Raw genomic sequence first — 21245 nt, 5'->3', positions numbered from 1 at the left:
CTCACAGATGGTGTTATGAGGGGCCTCACGTGGTGTAGTAATTCCCTCACAGATGGTGTTATCTCACACAGATGGTGACGGGTGTGGTGTAGTATTCCCTCACAGATGGTGTTATGACAGATGGTGTTATGGGCCTCACGTGGTGTAGTATCAGATGGTGTTATGCGGGGCCTCACGTGGTGTAGTAATTCCCTCACAGACGGTGTTATATGAGTGAGGTGTGGTCCCAGGCCTTCCTATCGTAGACGGATTAACACATCGCTGGTTGTTGGGTCTCACGGGCCATTATCACTGGGTACCTGGGACCTCACTGTGTGAAGGTTAACTTGGGTACCACTGTTACTGTTGAGTTGTTCTCACTGACTTAAGCACTATTCACCACTGTTCACCTCTGTTTGACACTGGTTCCATTCCTTTCCTAAATGAAATAGTAACTTCTGGCGTGAACTTGTTGATATTCTGGTGGGGAGGAGGGTTCAGGGGAGGGAGTTGGTATGGGCCAACTTAACAGTTGACCTGGCTGCTCCGAGAGGAGCGCCAGGTACGTCTTGACCCTTCGGTGGTCAAGGATGTAGTGATATGTATAAGGATATATATGTGTGTGTGTGTGTATATATATATATTTATATTATAAATATATATATATATATATATATATATATATATATATATATATATATATATATATATATATATATATATATATATATATATATATATATATATATATATATATTATATTATATTATATTATATTATATTATATTGTATTGTATACACACAGAGGTACATTTGATGGCCGAGCAGTGGCAGTCAAACGGGTCCTTCCTGACTGTTTCTCAATTGCTGATCGGGAAGTGGAACTTCTTCGGGAAAGTGATCAGCATCCACATGTCATCAGATATTTCTGCACTGAACAGGTACATTACTGTATATGAAAATTATATCGAATGAAAATTTCTAGGAAACAAGAAAGAATTTATTTGTTATTTTCATTTATCTGGAAAGTTTGTAATAGAACTTAAAGAAAATTATTATGAAGGTTTGAATTTTATGGGATAAATAGGAAAATGTTGAATGCCATTCAGTTTTATAGGTGGTTTGAAAACTGTCGGTATTTTGGCGAGATTTTAACAGTTGAGTAATACATTCTGAGTGATCAGAATTTGGAAGTTTGTCTGTGCTGAATGATTAAAATTGAACACTGACCAGAGATGGTAGAGAATATTGTTTGTGACACGACATGGTGTCTTGTAGCACAAACTAATCTTTGTTTATTTCATAATTTTTCTGTTTTATTTTGTTTCATAAGGCAGATTTATTTCCATGCATTTATTTTATGCTTATATTACAATGAAAACTTTGGTGACTAAAAAATGTATTATCTTGAAAACATAGAATATAATATTTATAAAAAATTTCAAATATAGTAGTACAGTATTCATTTTACATAAAAAATATACCATATGCATAATAAGAACAAGAAGACCGGCCACTGTTTCACGAAGTACATCTTTTATCAAGAAGTAGTGAAAGTGTAGTTTTAGATGTAAAATTAGACATTATTAAACTATCAGCTCAGAGAAGGAGAATTTAATATGATGTACAGTTGGGGACTTTTCCAACTGTTACAGACTGTATTGTCAATCCACACTCTCCGTGAGGTACAGTAGTGTAGTGCTAAAAAAAGAAGTGAGTGAACGTACTTTGAAAGTACAGTATTACTCAGATGGTGGGGGCACTGGTGAGTGCAGCGAGCCCATACAACTGGAGGTCCTGACTGATTTTGGGGGGTCAAAATAGGGGTTGGTGGGCGGTGGGCATTAACATTGGGGACAATATCATTTATATCAATGCTTAACTGACTCTCGCATTGTTCTAATCAATCTATGTTCCAATATTGGTAACAAGTGGTCCCATTGTGTTGGAGGAGTTTCGTGACAGACAGATAAGCTGAACTTCCCGGATCCCTATATCCTACTGTACTGTACACGCAGGCGACATTTTTACCCTTAGTTTCAATACCAAACCTTGCTAACGCAGGGCTTGGTAATTTGTAAATTATCATGATTCCACAGTCTCAAAGCAATACAATTTATGAAAATACAATTTAAAAAATATTCTATTTAGGCTCACCTTAACTTTTGCAGTCTTGGAGAAATTTTTAACAGAATTTCCAAACTGGATCCACAGTGAGATCCTTGGACTTGGCTATTCTTGTTTGTGTATCAGTTGCTGAACGATGACACCTAAGCCATTTGTGTACGTAGTCGTCTGGTTTCCAGTCTACACCTCGTTTCCGTCACGATAAGGTTCACGCTGCTAAAGCCTCGTTTGCATTCAGAAGAGCTGCATGGGAATACTTTGAACATCCGATTAAAGGCTTCAGGTCTGGCGGAATATGTCTCTGTTTGCTACGATTTTTTTTTTAAATGGCAATCTAAAAAGTTTGCAAAGGGACTCTAGGTAATTTTCTCCAAATCCTGGATTTATCTCGGCTGTCCGCTTTTTGACTTCTAAGATAACCAGCTCAGAAATATAACCAGGGCAGAATATAATTTACATTGCTGGAATTCTTATAAGATAGTGATTAATTTGAATATAAACAAGCTAAAATTTGCATTAGACATACAATTTTAGATCTAATTTAAAAATTTTATTAGAGAAAGCAAAAATTTTATCTTATGTGCAAAATATATGACGTTTATATTAAAATTATTCACTGTCTTGCAAGGAATCCAGCAATGTAAATTTAATTTTCCTAACTTTAGTCTGAGATATTGTATATGATTAAAACTGTAAGCCAAGTGAAAACCCCCAGACTTTTCTCAAGAAGGTGGGGGGTAGGGAGGGAGCGAGCGAGCGTGGGAAGAGGGGGGGGTGAGATGTACTAATGACAGTTAGGAGAAGGTCTGCAGAAGTATTTAATTTATTTATTTATGTTGTTGCTCATAAAATTGTATATAAATAACTGGGCAAAATATTATTTACATTGCTCAAATTCTTATAAGATAGTGATTAATTTGAATATAAACAAGCTAAAATTTGCATTAGACATACAAATTTTACATTAAATTTAAAAATTTTATTAGAGAGAGCAAAAATTTTATCTTTTGTGCAAAATGACATTTATATTCAAATTATTCACTGTCTTGCAAGAATTCCAGCAATGCAAATTATATTCCCCTAACTTTAGTCTGAGATATTATATATGATTAAAACTTAAAGCCTTCTCAAAACTCCCAAACCTTTCTTTGGGATGTGGAGGGGAGGGAGGGAGGGGTGACAGTGACATGTTTGACAGTTGGCGCCTGTGGTGTGAAGTATTTAATTGTTAATTGTTAATTTATGTCCTTTAGGTTGAGTTTTTGTTTTTTGCTTATAAAATTTAAAAGAAGTGACTGGGGTGAATTTAATTTACATTGCTAGAATTCTTATAAGATAGTGATTAATATGAATGTAAACATGCCATAGTTTGCACTAGGCAGCAATTTTAGTATTCATTTTGTACATTATTCTGATTACATATACAGTTCAGCTTTGCCCTTAGGACAGTGTGTGCATGTAAATGAGTTTCAATAAATGAATAAAGTTACATATATGAGCCAAAAATAATAGTGGAAAAACTTTATGTAGACAGAGCTTGGATGGGTGGAGGTGGTAGAGCAAGTGTGTGGAGGGTAGTGAAGCGGAGGAGGTGGATGGCAGAAGTGGAGGAGGAGGGTGGGAGCGTAGGAGGGTGGTGAGTCAGTGACTCACCACCTCCTCCTACGCTGACTGGGGTTCCTCTGCTGCAGCTTGTTCCTCCTCCATTGTTGTTTGCTCCTCCCTGGCTGCCGGCTGTTGTGAAGAAGCTGCTTCTCCTTACACATCTCTGTGTAACAACCAAGACTTTCATCAATGCTGCGTCGCATCTTTGAGCTACGTTCTCTGTTTGGGTCGTCATCTATAAGGATTTGCATTCCTTGCTGGATCATGTTGAACACTTCTGCCATCCTCTTGGAAGTTAGCGTTCGTTTGGTTCTTCTTTGTCGTCGTCGTTGTCATCATCATCTTCAACGGGACTGTGTTCTGTTAACACTTGCAGGTCTTCGTTGGTGAGCTCTTCTGTATGGGATGCCAAGACTTCCTCAATATCCTCTGATTCCAGCTCATCAAAGTCTGCCTGTCTACCCAAGCTGAGGATATCCCTATTCACTGCTGGGACTAAGTCCGTGAATCCCGTAAAACTGTTGACGCACTATGGCCACAATTTACGCCACACACCATTCAGGCAACTTTCTGAAACCTCTTCCCATGCCTTGCCAATGTTGTCAATTGCATGAAGAATGTTGAAGCCCCGCCAATATTCTCGGATCGTTAGTTAATTTTCTCCGTCTATAGCCTTGAGCAGCTATGCCATGGTAGGGCATAATTAATACGCCTTGGTCCATAGGCTGTATCAGTGCTGTCGTGTTGGGAGGCAGGAATACAACTTTCACACTGTTTTGCAAGTCGTCAAGATTGGGAGGGTGAACTGGAGCATTGTCAAGGATCAGAAGAATTTTAAAGTCAAGATTCTCCTTGGTACAGTATTCCTTCATTGCAAGGATGGCGTACACGTTTAACCACTGGTCAAATATGCCGCCGGTTATCCATGCCTTCTTATTTGCCTTGTAGATCACTGGAAGGTGATCCTTAGAGTAACCTTTCAGGGCCAGTGGGTTGGCAGTGCGAGAAATCAATCGGCTTCAGCTTGAAGTCGCCGTCAGCGTTCACATCAAGAAGAAGCGTCAAGTGGTCTTTTGCCGCTTTAAAACCTGCTGTTCTTTTCTCCTCCTTGGAGATATAGGTCCTCTCAGGCATCCTTTTCCAAATGAGACCAGTCTCATCCACATTGAAGACTTGCTTCAATGAGTAGCCTCCTTCCTGGATAATGTTTTTGAATTCTGGCGGGAATGTCTCTGCAGCAACTGTATCTGAACTAGCAGCTTCACCAGTCATCTTAATGTTATGGATATTATACCAAAGCTTAAATAGTTGAAACCAGCCTTGGCTGGCCGTAAAGGTCTCTTCCTTCGATCCTTCACCCTCTGTTTCCTTCATGTCGTTAAACAAGGATTTGGCCTTATGCTGGATAACCATAAGGCTCACAGGCACTTTGCTTTGATTCTGGTCCTCCATCCACATAGCCAGCATCTTTTCCACCTTTTCTATCACAGTACTTCTAGTACGAGTAGTCTTAGTAGCACTCAGAGAAGAACCACTTCCAGCACTAACCTTAATCTTGTCAGCGTTGGTCCGGATAGTACGCACTGTTGTGGGGGTTAGACCAAGCACGTTCCCCTTCTTCAAATTGGGTTAATACATCCATTTTCGTAGCAAGAGTGATGGTCTTACGTTGCCTCTTCACTACACTAGCATCAGTAGCACTTGATGGGTGCTTGGAAGCCATTTCGAATGGTTAGAGTACAGTTTTCGAGCAAAAACACTTAAGCACACACGAATGATGTGAAATCGTAACAGAGACTGGCTTAGCGTCGCTTGGGGACGCTGTGACGTTCCGCGAGTGAGGGCAGCGCGCCGAGCTGAGAAGCATAGCGCGGCCAGACAAGAGAGGGTGATGCACCGTAAAAAGTAGTCCGTGACGACGCAAAACGATATTGTACCGAATCACCGGGACATTAAGCAAATTTGGGGTATCTAAAGTTTAGCGACGTAGTACCAAAACAACGTTAAGTGGGACAATGTTAAGCGAGGACTTACTGTACAAAATACTCCTACATCTATTTGTTCTTATTTTTATCTTTATAGTTCAGGTAACTCGCATTTGATTTCAGCATTTCTGGAATAACGCGATTGTTCAATTAATACCAAAAGCTAATTTACGCGCACCTATTTTTTAAATAACGCGCTCAAGACAGTTTAAATTTGCCGCGCGTATTCTCCTGGTTGCCTCGCAGTGGAGTCGCGTGTGATGTCTGGTGAGGTGCTTGTAGGTTATTATTGTAAAGTCGCAGTCATATCAGCATCAACGATTTTAATATTCTGAATAATAATAATTATTTTCATAATGTAATAATAAAGATTATTACGACTAATGACGAAGATAATGATGATAATAAAGTATTCTGTACAACAACTGTGACGACATCCAGCAAGCTTCCCACTTATTGCTTTCTCAGTTCACACCAGCACTACTTTTTCTTTGTGCTCTCATTTGCATTGTGTGTTTATCACGTACCTGTTTAGTGTTAAACGCTGTTTACCCCATTAATCATGTCTGGAAAACATCCATTTGCCTTCTCTGGGGCGCCTAAAGCTAAAAAAGCACAAAAAAGAATCACAATGGACGTGAAATTAATTGTAATCACCCGCCTTTAGAGAGGAGAGCGTGTGTCGGAGGTTGACCGCGTGCTTGGTTTAAGCAAGAGCACTGTTCATACCCTGTGCGGTATATGATGGTTCCCCTAACCTGTACCATTTACGGGTATTTTTATGGGAAAATTATGTTTAATTTGCGCATTTTTTAATTAAGCGGTGGTTTTCAAGAACGTAACCCCCGCGTAAAACGAGAGGTGGGTGTACTGTACAGTATACAGTTTTATCTTTATTCATAAGATAATTTCTTTGGTTGCTTACATATAACACTTTACAGTAAATAACAATCATCTTGGTGAAAATAGTTGTTGGCAACTAGACTTAAGTGTGATTTTCAACCCAGAGAGTTCTGTTTCATAATTTTTTTATTGTTGATGTAATACTCTTTTAATAACCTTGTTATACACTTAAAGACCTTAGTTGCTGGAGTGCATCAATAATATAACAACAACTGATTTTCTTAAAACAGTTTGGATAAGTAGCATTATCTCTACACCCCCCAATTAGTCTGACTTATCGAGGTTCTACTGTACATATGTCATAAAATATATGGTGAACTTGCGGGCTGTAAAAATTGCCCCAGTATTTGAAGTTTCATTAATCGCAATAACTTTTAGGAACACATCCCTTGCAATAACCGGGGTATTCCTGTACCATAAATATCAGTCTAAAGGACATTTCCTTAAAATGGAGAGCACAGTATAGTATTGCAATAAAAGAAAATATATACTTTTTTATATTAATGGTAGACTTACCAAGGTTGTATAGAAGCAGAATTGCTATAAAAATTTAAGAAACAACCAGTCAGTCCAACATCAAATTACTTTAACATTCATTTACTTGCTACTACAAATTATTTACCCCAAAAATATGAGTTAAATATCCCAAGAAATCCTTCATTACCTTAGATTTTGCAAAATTTTTGCTTATTCTAAATTTCACCCGAAAGAAGGTCTGATTACCCTAAAATGGTGTCACTTGAAAAACCTTTTGGATTTCAAAGCATTTCTTATTTGGGAATTTCAAATATGGGATGCCCAACCTGTATTACATAAACAGTTCCTTCCCTTATAGTCATCCTTTGGGTGACACTATTACTTTACACCAATGAATAAATTATTACATAAATGAATAACATGAATGCAGGCAGGCTGGTCAGCTGTTTGCAAATACAGCTAAACCCCGACTTACGACGGAGTTAGGGACCCAAATCCAGGTCGTAAGTCCGAATGGTCGTAAGTCCGAATGGTCGTAAGTCCGAATGGTCGTAAGTCCGAATGGTCGTAAGTCCGAATGGTCGTAAGTCCGACATAGATAAAAAAAAAAATTAAATAAAAAATCTACAATGAAATACAGTACAGTAAAAGTAATAAATAATGAGGAATGGATACATTGTGACTGAGCATTTACCTTTGATGTAGTCAGCTGAATGCACATGGGGCCCCCATAATTTTTAAATTATACATGGAGACTACATTAACTGGAAACGTTTCGGTATAGAATATGCGTGCGTCATTTGAAAAAAAAAAAAAAAAAAATGGTCACAACTGCGGCGGTCGCAAGTCCAAGCAGTCATAAGTCGGGGTCTAGCTGTACTAGTGATATTGGCACACTCGGGTGTGATTGCATCCTTTAGATCACGTATGGTTCTGAGTCGGTCAGCATAGACAACTGACTTGACACGGCCCCACAAGAAAAAGTCAAGAGGTGTAAGGTCTGAAGACCTAGTTGGCCATTCAACGGGCTTTTGCTGTCCAATCCATTTACCTGGGAATGTTTCATCTAAGAACCTCCAGACGATGATTGCGAAACTTGGTGGTGCAGCATCCTCCTGAAACCACATCTTCGCCTGTTCTGCTTATGGAATGTCATTTAGTTTTGGAATGAGATATGTTTGTAGCATTTTGAGATACTTTTCACTTGTTAGATTGGTGTCAAAGAAGTACAGACCTATCCCCAGGAGCACATATAAAATATCCCTATGGTTCCTGACCTTTGCCACAACCTGTATATTTTTTGTTCGATTGAATACCCTTCTAAATGTTTCATAATTTTATTTTACCTACATATGAAGCCATATTTTGAACTAATGGCTAATTTTTTCCCTCTGACCAAAAAGTGTCGTCAATTCCGTTACATTGCATTGGAACTATGCAGTGCTACTCTGGAGGACTTCATTCAGGACCGGGTTAATGCAGACATCAGTATTCTCACCATCCTCCATCAGGCTACTTCAGGCTTGCAGCATCTACACAACCTTGATATTGGTAAGCCAACAGCTCATAAAGTTATATTGTAGATACTGTTATAAAGTAGTTGTAGTGAGGTGTGAACAATGGCAAATATTCTGTTAAATTTACTTCACATTTTAGTGGGTCTTGGGGCAAATACTTACCCTAATTGCACCATTATAAGCTGCACCTTCTTTTTTCTTCTGGGGAAAAAAAAAGAAAAGAAAAGTTGGGATGCATCTTAAAATAGGCTACTTTGCTTTGTTTGGTTGGTTGGTTTTAAAAATCTGGGGGAAAATCAACCCGACACAGTGTCTGAAACCCTTAATGGTGCAATAAAACATTAAATCATTAATTGTATCACTATCCACCACAGAGGCTTGCAGGGCCTCTTTGTCAAACCCCTCAAAGTCCATATAAGTCCATATCCTCACTATAATTATCACTATCACTGACTTGGGCCGGCTGTGGCGGGTGGCGGGTGAAGAACTCGGTAATGTTTTGATGACTGGGCGACCTTGTGCGCATCGTGCCCGCGCCGCTTCCTGCGTATATGAGTAGATGAACCGCGTTAAGTGAAAGTTCGGTTCTGGCGAGGCACCGCGTATATGAGAAATTGCGTAAAGTGAAACCGCGTAAAGCGGGGTACAACTGTACATGTAAATGGGTAAAAATAAATGAATCAAGTTACATATATCGAGCCAAAAATATTAGTTGAAAAACTTTATGTAGACAGAGCTTGGATGGCTAAATTTTAAAATGACCAATAGTTTTAATATAAAAAATGCAAAAATATTCAAGAACACAACCTTCTTGATATTTACTCCATTGGAAACGAATGTAAACATAGAACCGATTACTGTATTGGCGGACTAGCCGATCAGCTGATGCTCACAACAAAGCGTGTTTCTCCTAAGGCTTTTGTTAATCAAAGTTTTGTTTGTTAATGGAATTGAAAATCCTTAATGGGAGCTAATTCGTTAATTGAACCTTTTGTTAATCGAGTGACCACAGTATTTTTTTTTTTTTTGACGCATTTTTCGGACTGGGATCTGCCCCAATTACTCCAATATATCGAGGTTCAACTGTACTGGTATGGTCTGTCAGGAGTAGGTTTCTCTGGTTTTCTAGTGGATGTGATAGTCCTAATGGGCTTCTGTTTATGACGTCCTTGTCTATGGCTACAAGCATGGAATATATATATGGGTGTGTGCTTGTGTCTTCTTATGAGAATATGCGAGCAAATACAAGTTACAAATCTTTCTGTATTGTATTTTGAGAAGTATATTAAGAATTTCACTAAATGTCTCTCAGCAAGGATAATCATTTAACATCTGTCTATATATACATGTCATTGTCACACCTTAATTCATAATACACAATAGTTTAGATAGGGAGCTTAATAAAAATATATTATAAAATAATTTTGTAAGTATTTATTATGTTTTGTAAACAAACGTTGGAGGCCGTGACCATCATAAAACAGATCTTAGCCATCGCATAAAAGTAATTAGTGTTAATTTTTAACATCGTAAAACTGATCGATTGTATATACTGTACAGTGGTCCCTCGGTTAACGAACGCCTCGGTTAACGAAATTTCGGTTAACGAATTACCTTCCATAAGAATATTCAATTCGGTTAACAAAAAAATTCGGTTAATGAATTCCTTTTGAATTCCTCTCAACATGTTTTCGCTTGCTCACCAGCTGGAATATTTGTCCGCCAATACAGTACTCGGTTCTATGGCTTAAATTCGTTCCCATTTGAGTAAATATCTAGAAGGTTGTACTATTCAATAATTTTCCAAGTTTTATATTAAAATTTTTAGTCATTTTAACAATTATTTAACATAATTGAAGTACAGGAAACTAGTTTTTAGTGCGCCAAACAGCCACTTGACTCACCCAGCATGGCGTCAGTTTGTGTCTGCTCAGTGGAGGTAACATCTTGCTTGAGACTCTCTTGAACATAAACTATTTTTACATTTTTACAGTACAATTATTGGTCAATCTGAAATTTATTTTACATATTGACAATATATTGTGCAGTGCAGTGTTGATTTAAAGAAAATAATCTTGAATTACACCAAGTGAACTTAAAATTTTATGGGTGAAATGGCAGCATGAAGCATGGGGTGATTTCTCTTCCACCCCCACTTCCTTCGCTTCTCCCTTCTCCACCCCCACTTCTAATTCCCATCATCATCATCCAGTAGCCTTTAACATACACACCTCAAAGTAAGTGTACTTTACTGCATTTATTTTTATTTTGTAGGTAATTTTCGGTGAGCTGGAACCAATTACCCAAAATCCCATTGAAACAATGGTTTTGGTTAACAAAATTTTCGGTTAACGAACGACCTTCTGGAACGAATTGTGTTCGTTAACCGAGGGACCTCTGTATATTCATCGTGTAACGGGCAGCACCTATACTGTGCAATCTTAACCATTAATTCATCAGTGGGATAAGCCTGGTTGTAACATATTTCTTAAATTTTTATTGGAAACTATGATATGCACTGCTGGATATTTTCTGATGCTTTATTTTGTTTTACAGTGCATCGAGATGTCAAACCACACAATGTACTGCTTTCCTTGCCAAGTAGTCGGGGACAGGTTCGAGCTATGATATCTGATTTTGGTCTGTGTAAACGTTTGGAAACTGGTCGTATGTCATTTTCAAAGCGATCAGGAGTCACAGGAACAGAAGGCTGGATTGCTCCTGAAATGATGCTCAACACATCTAGGCCAGTATGTATAAATTATATTCAGCACATCTAGATTAGTAGGTATAAATGAATGTAAAGTTTCTTTTATCTGTACAGTAATTAAATTCATACTAATAACTGTTATTAATTTTGCAATTACAAAATTACAATTCTCTCATATTTTCAGACATACAAAGTTGATATATTTTCCCTTGGCTGTGTCTACTACTATATGCTAACTAAGGGGAAACATCCATTCGGCACAGTCCTTGATCGCCAATCCAACATCATATCAGGAAAGTTTAAGTAAGATTTTTAAAATTTTGTTTCTATTTAGTGGTTCATCAAATGTTTAATAAAATATATAATTCTATATACAGGAATACCCTGGTTATCACAAGGGATGCATTCCTAAATGTCATTGCAATTAATGGAACTAAGAATATTGGGGCAATTTTGCCCACAGGAATTAATGTAAATAATGGGGGAAGTGTTCCCAGCTGGCAACTTTCACCACATATTTTTCAGTATGCTTTACAGTACAGTAATACAGTACAGTAATACCTCTGTTAACCAGAACAGTTGGTGCAGAGCACTTCTGGGAATGAGAGATTTGTGGGTAACGAGACGACTTTCTCAAAGCCAGAAAAAAAATACCTCAACCCCGAAATTTTCCAGGTAACGGAAAAATGTTATTAGAGGTTCCAGAATGATGCATTATTTTATTTCTCAAAGCTGGAAAAAATCCCTAATCCCCAGAATTTTCCGGGCTACGGAAATATATTCTCGGAAGTTCCGGAAATTGTCCATTACATTGTTTCTCAAACCCGGAAAATACCCCCATCCCTGAAATTTTCTGGGTACTGGAAAAAAAATCTGAATTTCCGTAAATGCTCCTGATTTTCATCTCTCAAACCCGGGTACTGGGAAATTGTTCTTGGAATTTTCCAGAAAATGTTCCCCTCAAAAAATCACTCCCAAAGTCAGAATTTTCCAAATAAGTTCCTCCCCGACTTACAACAGGGTTAGGGACCCAAATCCAGGTTGTAAGTTGATAATGCTTAAATAATACATAGAAAATCTAATATGGGTGTCTCTTTTTCTTCTCAGCACCACAAAACTCTTGTTTTTAAGCTTGCCAGCCATTTTAAAGTGAATTACAGGTACAAACAAAAATTTTGTCAGTACACAGCACAATCACTGACGTTGGGACTCGAAAATACGTAATTTGACAAAATTTTCGTACGACTGAGGCGGTCGTATGTCTGGGTGGTCGTAAGTCCTAAGTCGGGGAGGAGCTGTAATTCCGACTTTGGGATTGATTTTCCGAGAAAATTTCAATTCCGGTTATCAGAGAGTTCCAGGTTTTAGGGATTCTGGCTCACGGAATCCGTCTTTGCGAACTCTTCAATAGTCAGAATTTCAATTTGCTCTGAATTCTTTCAGAAAAATTCTCAATTCCGGGGTTGAAAATCAGGCGCATTTTCTGAAAATTCCAAAAAAAATATTGAAAAATCTCGCTGAATACTTATTTCGCCTTTATTCAAGACTTCTTCAGGACCTAAGACCTATTAATCATCCAACCTGAAAATGGCTGACCTAATATTGCATAAGGTCAGGTCAGTAACATGACTCACTAATCTCCCACCCAACCTCCATCGCAAGTGTTAAGACGTGATTACAGTCACGTATTACATTCAGCTGAGTGAACAGCTCTGCTGGTAAGTACAGTACTGTAGAAACATTATAGTAGAAGTATACATTGTTTTGTTTACAGTATTAACAATAATGTACATGGACAAAGGTGTTTGTGTAAATAAATACTGTACAGCTCCTGCAAAATGCGTCATTTCGACGTGGGAAATTTTCCTATGAAGAGTGGAAAGTACCACTGTCTTTGCTGTAACACACAGCTCCATCCATGTCTGTATCATGTAGATTTATTGTTTGTTTTTTAATTTATTTATTTAACCAAACCTTTAGATAAACTATTTAGGATTATTTTAGTTAAAAAATGGTGTTTCTAACCTAATTAGAACTGATTTTATTAACTGATCGTGATATCAACATTTTGTCCTTTTTTTCACATATAAAAGAATGGAATCTCCATTATTGTATCATGTCAAAATATTTTGTTTAAGGATAGCTTATTAGTCCAGCGGGCAGAGACCAAAACCCTCCCTCCTTGCTTATTTTGCTAAGTAGTATTTCTAATTTGGAATGACCCCAGGCAATATGAATCCTTTTGTTAGCACTCTCAACAGTGGTGAAGGGGGTTAGCATAGCCTCTCAAACCTATTACACACCAAATTAAAGAGTTAATGAGTTATTTTTCTAAACTGCTGACAGTGAAATAAATTCTAAACTGAATTTAGTCTATGAGGCATCATTGAGCATCAAATATCAAGAAAGAGCAACCTGAGGTTCAGGGAAAGTGATCATCATCAGCGGACAATTGACAAGGGTCCCCACAAACTGAAAATTTTTGTTAAGCTTAAGCGGTAATAAAATACAAGTCATTGGCCTACCCCTCAAAGAGTGGTCCAAACCTGAATATTCAAATAAACTCCATGAAGTTCAACTGTACTTCACAAACAAAGACAGATGCTTTATTCTATCTAGTCCAGATGTGAAGAGAACTGTGATAGAAGAATGGTAAGACCTGTATTCAACACAAGAAGAGGCAGACACCCGTATGATACTGCATCTCATGCATGCCGTCAAGCAGTCTGATAAAACACCTGTGATAGTCAGATCAACTGACAAAGGTGTGTTATGTCTGCTGGTCCATCATTACGCTACAAACAATCTCAAAACCCAAGTCATGATGGATTCTGGAGCAGGCCATAAACAGGTAATGATAGATTTAAAGAGTATTGTCACTAAAATTGGGAGAGAATTAAGCCTTTCTCTGCTCGGCCTCCATGCATTCACGGGCTGCGATAGTGTCAGTGCCTTTGCCTGTGGAGGTAAAGTTCGTCCATGGACCTACCTGGTGAAACATCCAAACTTTATGGTATGTTTTCAGAAAATGGGAGAATGTATAGATCTAACTGATAAAGTATTTAATGAATTGGAGGATTTCACTTACAAAATCAATTGACATCAGAGTGACCACCTGGTCAACAAAGTTAGATATAAAAAAAAAATTGCAGTCCTACTCTTCCCATGGTTCCCTCATCAGCAGTTCAACTGGTGTGGATATCAGTGTATTGCTCCATTGTCAAGCATCATTACAGCAACACTCCGGCTACACCAACGCTCTCTCCACCCTGGAAATGCCATCCCTCAGTGACCTCCACCACCAAGCACTGGAAAGGTTTGGCAGTGGACTACTGCACCACCCTCGTCATCGCCACCTCCTGCCACCTGCAGCCCCCCACCCAACTCGCGCAGTCTGCCACTACAACAAAATTCAGCCCAAAAGAGCCTGCACCGATAGATATAAGAACAGCCCTGTAAATGTATTCAATGCATATTATATCATTATGTCTAAATCAAATGTAAGTTTGTATATTTTCAGCCACCGGCTGCAACTCTATTAATAAACCGTTTATTATTATTATTATTATTATTATTATTATTATTATTATTATTATTATTATTATTATTACATTCTGAGGGCAAACTATCAAGTTTTTATATGGAAATATGCCACCCAGGCACAGCCATATATCCCAGATGCTACCAATAATAGATGATAAGTAGATTTATTTGGTCACCTCGCTCCAAAATGGATCGTCAAAAGTATGCCAACTGAGCTGGCCGATTTATTGGTCACTGGCAAACGCTCAGATGAGCAGAACTGTGAGTCTGAGGTAATATTAGGTGATGATAATGGTGATGGAGATCATGAAGAGTTTGTGCTTGGTAGTATGCTAGACGTTGTCCATATGATGATTTTGATGATTGAGCTCTCTTATTTAATTAATGTGACAAAGTTTTCATTTATGTTATGTTTCATACAGAAGCTGTTTTAAAAATTGCAATTAGCATGTAATTACCAAAGCACATTATTCATGAATAAACTGGCTATTTTAAAGAATTTTTTATTATTATTTATTTATTATTTAATAATGGCAGCCATAATGGATGTACATAATTTTGAATATAGTTTAGTAGTTTCTATGATTATAGTTATTGACATTAGAAATGGACCTGTTATTGTTGTGATATTCAGAAATACGATTTTACAATACAGTATAGTCTGCATTTATGCAGTCAATTGAACCCGTGGAGGTCCGCGTAGAACGAGAAACGCGTAAACGAAATAACAGAACATATGGGATTAATTGAAATAGAGACTGGGCCGACCCCCCAAACTTCACTTTTTCCGACACAATACGTACGTTGTAGTAAAAATAACATCTTAATTTTATGATGGTATGCACACCCAATTAACATTTAAGAGAAATATCAATAATATTAGGTTTTTTAACACTTAAGTTAGTAGAAAAGATGGCTGGGCACACAGGGATGGGGGGTTGGTTCCAAGGCAGAAGGCAGATTATTGGCCCTCACCTGTATCACTTGTATCAATTGTATCACTATCCACCACAGAGGCTTGCAGGGCCTCTTTGTCAAACCCCTCAAAGTCCATATCCTCACTATCACTGACTTGGGCCGGCTGTGGTGGGTGGTGGGTGAAGAACTCGGTAATGTTTTGATGACTGGGCGACCTTGTGCGCACCCTGCCCGCGCCGCTTCCCGCATAAATGATGAAATTTACCGAGTAATTAAAACATTTCATTCTAGCAAGGTGCCGCGTAAATGACCAAACGCATAAACAAAAACCGCTTAAATCCAGACTATACTGTAGTTTTATGATGTGATTGATATATTTTGTATGCTCCTGCTGCATGGCTGCCCATTTGAATATGAATATTTTTCCTGAAACTCATATTTATTGCACAAATGACTTGTTGAAGGTAAACTAAATGCAAAAATAATGAAGGGTACGAATTATTTCGGGAATGATAGATTGCTTCTTAATTTTTATTTTTTCATCGTTAGCCATATTAAACATGTGCCCGTGACTTCCTCACCACTTTTAGAGGTGTTAACAAGTGGAATTCCATTTGTATATGCTTAAGTTACAAAAAATATGTCATTAGCAAAATAGGCAAACGAAGGGAGGGGGTTATTGTCACCCCATGGTCTATATTGGAAATATCTGACAGAGAATTTATTCAGGATGATTATGGCATCAAATTCATCTCCCTATCACAAATATCAGATGTTAGTGTATTGGACATAGTGGTGTGAAGGTTGAGGTAAGAAGGAAAGCTACTGAGAGAAACTGACCATGACCCCCCTCCCCTTTACCCCCCAAAAAGGTTCGCCACCCATTTCCCACCCCAGCCTCTTTCACTCCTACTATAATTCTTGATATGATATTGTTTGTTTGCTATTCAATAATTAGTAATTTCTTTGCTTATTAATACAGCATGCCCTGACAATTCGCAGATGACATCCTGGATGTACCCAAGAATGTCTGAGGGTAGTTTTAAAGTTGCTGGCATTTTCGTGACCGTGACAAGGAGCCATCCGTTCTAGAGACAATAATTTCTTATATATATACATTATTACCCTGCTTTACGGGTTTTTTTTTTTACGCGTTTCCACGGTTACGCGGTACCCTGCCGAACATGGAATGCTCACTTTACGCGGTGCGTGTACTCTTTTACGCGGAGAGCTACTGGCGGTCCTCTCTCGCTGCGCCATTTTTGGGTTCAAACCTCACGCCTTCTCCCGCCATGTTGAGTAAGCGGCGCGAGTAGGTTGCGCAGTGTATGTCTTTGTTGCGTTATCAGTGACGTCATATGACGTATCGGACTTTGATTGGGCCAAGCATCCTTACCTCCCTCCCCCGTTAGCTGTGATTGGTTTAATGTACTATGACGTGCCCCGCCGCGGGAGTGTCCAAGCCCCTTGACCTACCCGCGCCAGTTGCACCCCTTCAGGCTACACCGTGTATATCGGTATCTATTGTTCCATAAGAATGGCTTACACCGGACCACCACCACCACCACCACAAAGAAACCTTGCATTACCTGGATTACCTGGACCCAGCCGCCTTAAGCCAAAGAAGATATGACGTTCCCTAAGCTATGAAATTAAATACAAGATCATCCAAGAGTTGGAGAAAGGAACAAGACAGGCTGATCTCACGCGCCAGCATGGTGTTAACGAATCTACGATCCGGACAATTAAGAAGGATGCGGCCAAGATAAAGGAGCACATCAACATCACAAAGTCTACAGGTGCTTCTATGATCAAGTATTTCCACAACCAGGTGCTTCTCAAGACGGAGAAATTACTTGTGAGCTACTTGATTCGTCAGGTGCGACAGAACATGGTGGTGGACACGCGCTCAGTTAAGGAGTACGCACGTGAACTGTATGCTGCAGTGTCAAGTAAGATGGGAATTGCAGAACCCAAACCCTTCAATGCTTCCTCTGGGTGGTTGCAGAGGTTTAAGAAGAGGAACAAGATCACCAACATTAACATTGGTGGTGAAGAAGCTAGTGCTGACCGTGTTGCGGCTAGGGAATTTCCTCCATTTTTACATGAGATTATGGAGGAAGGACAGTATACCGACGACCAGGTGTTTAACATGGACGAATCTGGTCTTTTTTGGAAAAAGCTACCTTCCAAGACCTTCGTTGTGAAGAATGCCAGCAAGTGTCGGGGCCGGAAGTTTCAGAAGGAGCGCATCACCGTCCTGTTTACCACCAATGCCTCCGGTACCTGTAAGCTCAAGTTATCGGTGATCCACACAGCACGCAAGCCGCAAGCCTACAAGAGCATGGACATAACCAAGCTAAATGTCCACTGGCTGACCATACGTAAGGCGTGGATGTTCTCTACTCTGTCCCTCTCCTGGTTTGATGACTGTTTCATTCCCGACGTGAAGAAATTCTGTGAGCAACAGAATGTTCCATTCAAGATTTTGTTGCTGCTTGACAACGCACCAGGACACTCGCCCCTACTGTTGGATCGTCACCCCAACGTAAAAGTGGTCTTCCTTCCTCCCAACACTACGTCATTAATACAGCCCATGGACCAAGAATTGATCTGTAATGCGAAAGCTGCATTCTCTGCAAAGAAGTTTAAGCTCCTGAACGACTACACCAACACCAAGGATGAGTTGCGCAACCTGGTTGACACCGATAGCAAGAGCGAAGACGATGAGGAACAACAGTTGGCAGAGTAAGAAGAACTTGTGAAAAAATTTTGGAGAAAATTCAACGTCAAGAAAGCTGTGGACTTCTCTATGTGGAGGCATGGGATCAGCTGTCTGAGCAACGGTTCGTCACGCATGGAGACATGTGTTGCAAGGTATTCCAGGTGGGAGGCAGAGTCAATCAGTGACTGGTGAGGTTCAGACTGTTGCAGTAGCAGTGGACCTTGCCAGAGAAGCTGCGCAGAGTGTTACAGCTGCAGGCTTCTCCGAGATCACCAACGACGACATCCTGGAGGTGATAAGGGATCCTGATGTGACTGCCGACGAGATGTTAGATGATGAGGACGTCAGTGAAGAGGCAGGTGGTGCGTCATCCCAAGAAGAACGCATGTTATTGCATAGTAATGTAAGGGGTGCCATCGAGTGTGTAGAGAAACTCAAGCTCCTCCTTTCCGACGACCCTGACGATAACCGGTATGAAGTCTTCACTACCCATCTGTTGCTGACTATGAAGCTCTACATTTAGGTATCACGACAACATCAACACCAGCCGTCAACAAAGCATTACCGAGTTCTTCGCCCGCAACCCACCACAGCCAGCCCAAGCCAGTGATAGTGACAGAGACAGTGATGGTGACTTTGAGGGATTTGTCAGGGAGGCACTAACAAGTGTGGATGACAGTGATGAAGACTCACCTGAGGGCCAGTAGCCTGCCCTCTGCCTCGGAACCAGCCTCCATACCCGTACGCCGACCCATCTCTTCTACTAACGTAAGTGTTAAACCTAACCTTGTTTTTTTCTAACCTAACCTACAGTATATTATTCTCTTATTGATTATTCACTTCAATATTATGTGTGTGTGCATACCATCATAAAGTTAAGATGTTATTTTTACTAAAGTTTACGTATTGTGTCGGGAAAAAGTGGAGTTTGGGGGTCGGCCCGGTCTGTATTTCAATTAATCCCTTATGTTATGTTATTCACTTTACGAGTTTCTCGCTTTACGCAGGCCGCCATGGGTTCAATTGACTGCGTAAAGCGAGGGTTCACTGTATAATTTACTAAGTGTTGAAGACAGACATTGTGGTAAGCTAATCAGCTGTTTGTTCTTTGTAAACAATGACTCGTGGTGTTTAGTGTGGAATTCTTTTTTCAGGAAAGCTGAATCTTTTGGGATAATATTTTAACAACCTGGCACCAAATGATCCTAAATTATGTGAGAATTGTGGTGAAATTGCATAAAGAAGTGTTTAAGGAATCTTGTGGGAGGGAGCCACTTACCCATGTTACCCCACCTCCCCTTCCCTCTGCCAGCTGCTCCCAGATAAACATTCGTCTTCCACATATAATATACTCCTACACTTATTTGTTCTTATTTTTATCTTTATAGCACGGTACAGTATACAGTTTTCACTTTATTCTTATGACAAATTCTGTGGTTACTTTCATATAACACTTTACAGTAAATAACAATCATCTCAGTGACAACCAGACTTGTATGTCTAATTTTCAACCCAGAGAGTTGTTTCATTTTTTTTCTTGTTCATGTAATATTCTTTTAAAAACATTGTTATTCATTTAAAAACCTTAGTTGTTGAAGTGCAGTAATAAAGTTTTCTTTAAACAGTTCAGATAAGCAGTGTTATCACCAACCCCAACCCCACCAATCCCCGCCCCCATATATTCGCTTTTTTCGGACTTTTGCATTTTGCAGATTGTGGTCTGAACAAATTAGTCCAATTTATCGAGGTTCTACTGTATGTTGTTGATAGATTAACTATTTGAAAGAATTTCTAATTATCTTTATGTGTATGTTTTAGACTTGATGACCTAAATGAAGAAAATGATGTCAGTTGTAGAACGCTTATTGAGAGAATGGTGAGCAGCAAACCCTCTGAACGCCCTCCAACATCAGCTGTTCTTAGGCATCCATTTTATTGGAGCCCAGAGAAAGTGCTGGGCTTCTTTCAGGTGAGAATTAGATTATTATTTTCTTGTATTATTTAAAATTCCAATATCATATATCTGGACTATGTTGTTAAATTCTGCTACCTGAGTGACATGATCAGTGCTGAAGGTAACTCATGTGCAAAAATTAGAAATGGCTTGAAGAAATTTAGGGAGCTTTTGCCTTTAATGACTGCAGGAGGACCATCTTTTTGTTTTAACCCATAGATGGTAAATTAATTTAAAACAAGTCAAGCCCAGGTGGTCAAAGACTTCCACATTCTTTTTTGTTTGGGCAAAACAACCCTAAAGTACCCCAAAAGTCATGTGTCAACTATACCCTTTCCACACTAACCTGGCCAATAGGCAATGCCCCTCTTCTATACTAATAGCTGATTGGTTCATAGAAAATTCAAACTAAATGTGTTCACAATTGGTAAGCAGACCTGTTATTATCTAAAATAATGTCAAATAAATGGACTATCAAAATGCAAATCATTTCAAGGCATTAGCACTTCAGAGAGGATGTTAGAAAGTTGAAAATATAGATTATAAATACAGTATTACCCCGCTTTTCGCGGTTTCACTTTATGCGTTTCCACGTTTACGCGGTACCTTGCCGAACACGGAATGCTCACTTTACGCGGTGCGTGTACTCTTTTACGCGGAGAGCGGCTGGCGGTCCTCTCGCGCCGCGCCATTTTTGGATTCAAACCTCCCGCCATCTCTCCCGCCCTCTCCCGCCATGTTGGGTAAGCGGCGTGAGTAGGTTGCACAGTGTATGTCTTTGTTGCATTATCGGTGACGTCAT

The 21245-nt window shown here is 39.3% G+C and overlaps 1 protein-coding gene across 4 annotated transcripts in view; it reads left to right on the top strand.

Moving 5' to 3' along the window:
• Positions 1-21245, top strand: part of LOC121856048 (serine/threonine-protein kinase/endoribonuclease IRE1-like) — a 79432-nt gene that overhangs the window by 45149 nt on the left and 13038 nt on the right. For all 4 annotated transcript variants that reach the window (XM_042351324.1, XM_042351322.1, XM_042351323.1 and 1 more), the window contains exons 12-16: positions 785-920; positions 8480-8627; positions 11150-11343; positions 11488-11606; positions 20308-20458. In XM_042351324.1, coding sequence (XP_042207258.1) covers positions 785-920; positions 8480-8627; positions 11150-11343; positions 11488-11606; positions 20308-20458 — 748 coding nt within the window. The remainder of the gene's footprint in view (positions 1-784; positions 921-8479; positions 8628-11149; positions 11344-11487; positions 11607-20307; positions 20459-21245) is intronic.

Source organism: Homarus americanus, unplaced genomic scaffold, assembly GCF_018991925.1.
Source record: "Homarus americanus isolate GMGI-L3 unplaced genomic scaffold, GMGI_Hamer_2.0 scaffold19117, whole genome shotgun sequence".
Classification (NCBI taxonomy): domain Eukaryota; kingdom Metazoa; phylum Arthropoda; class Malacostraca; order Decapoda; family Nephropidae; genus Homarus; species Homarus americanus.
This window is presented reverse-complemented; position numbering and strand designations above follow the sequence as displayed.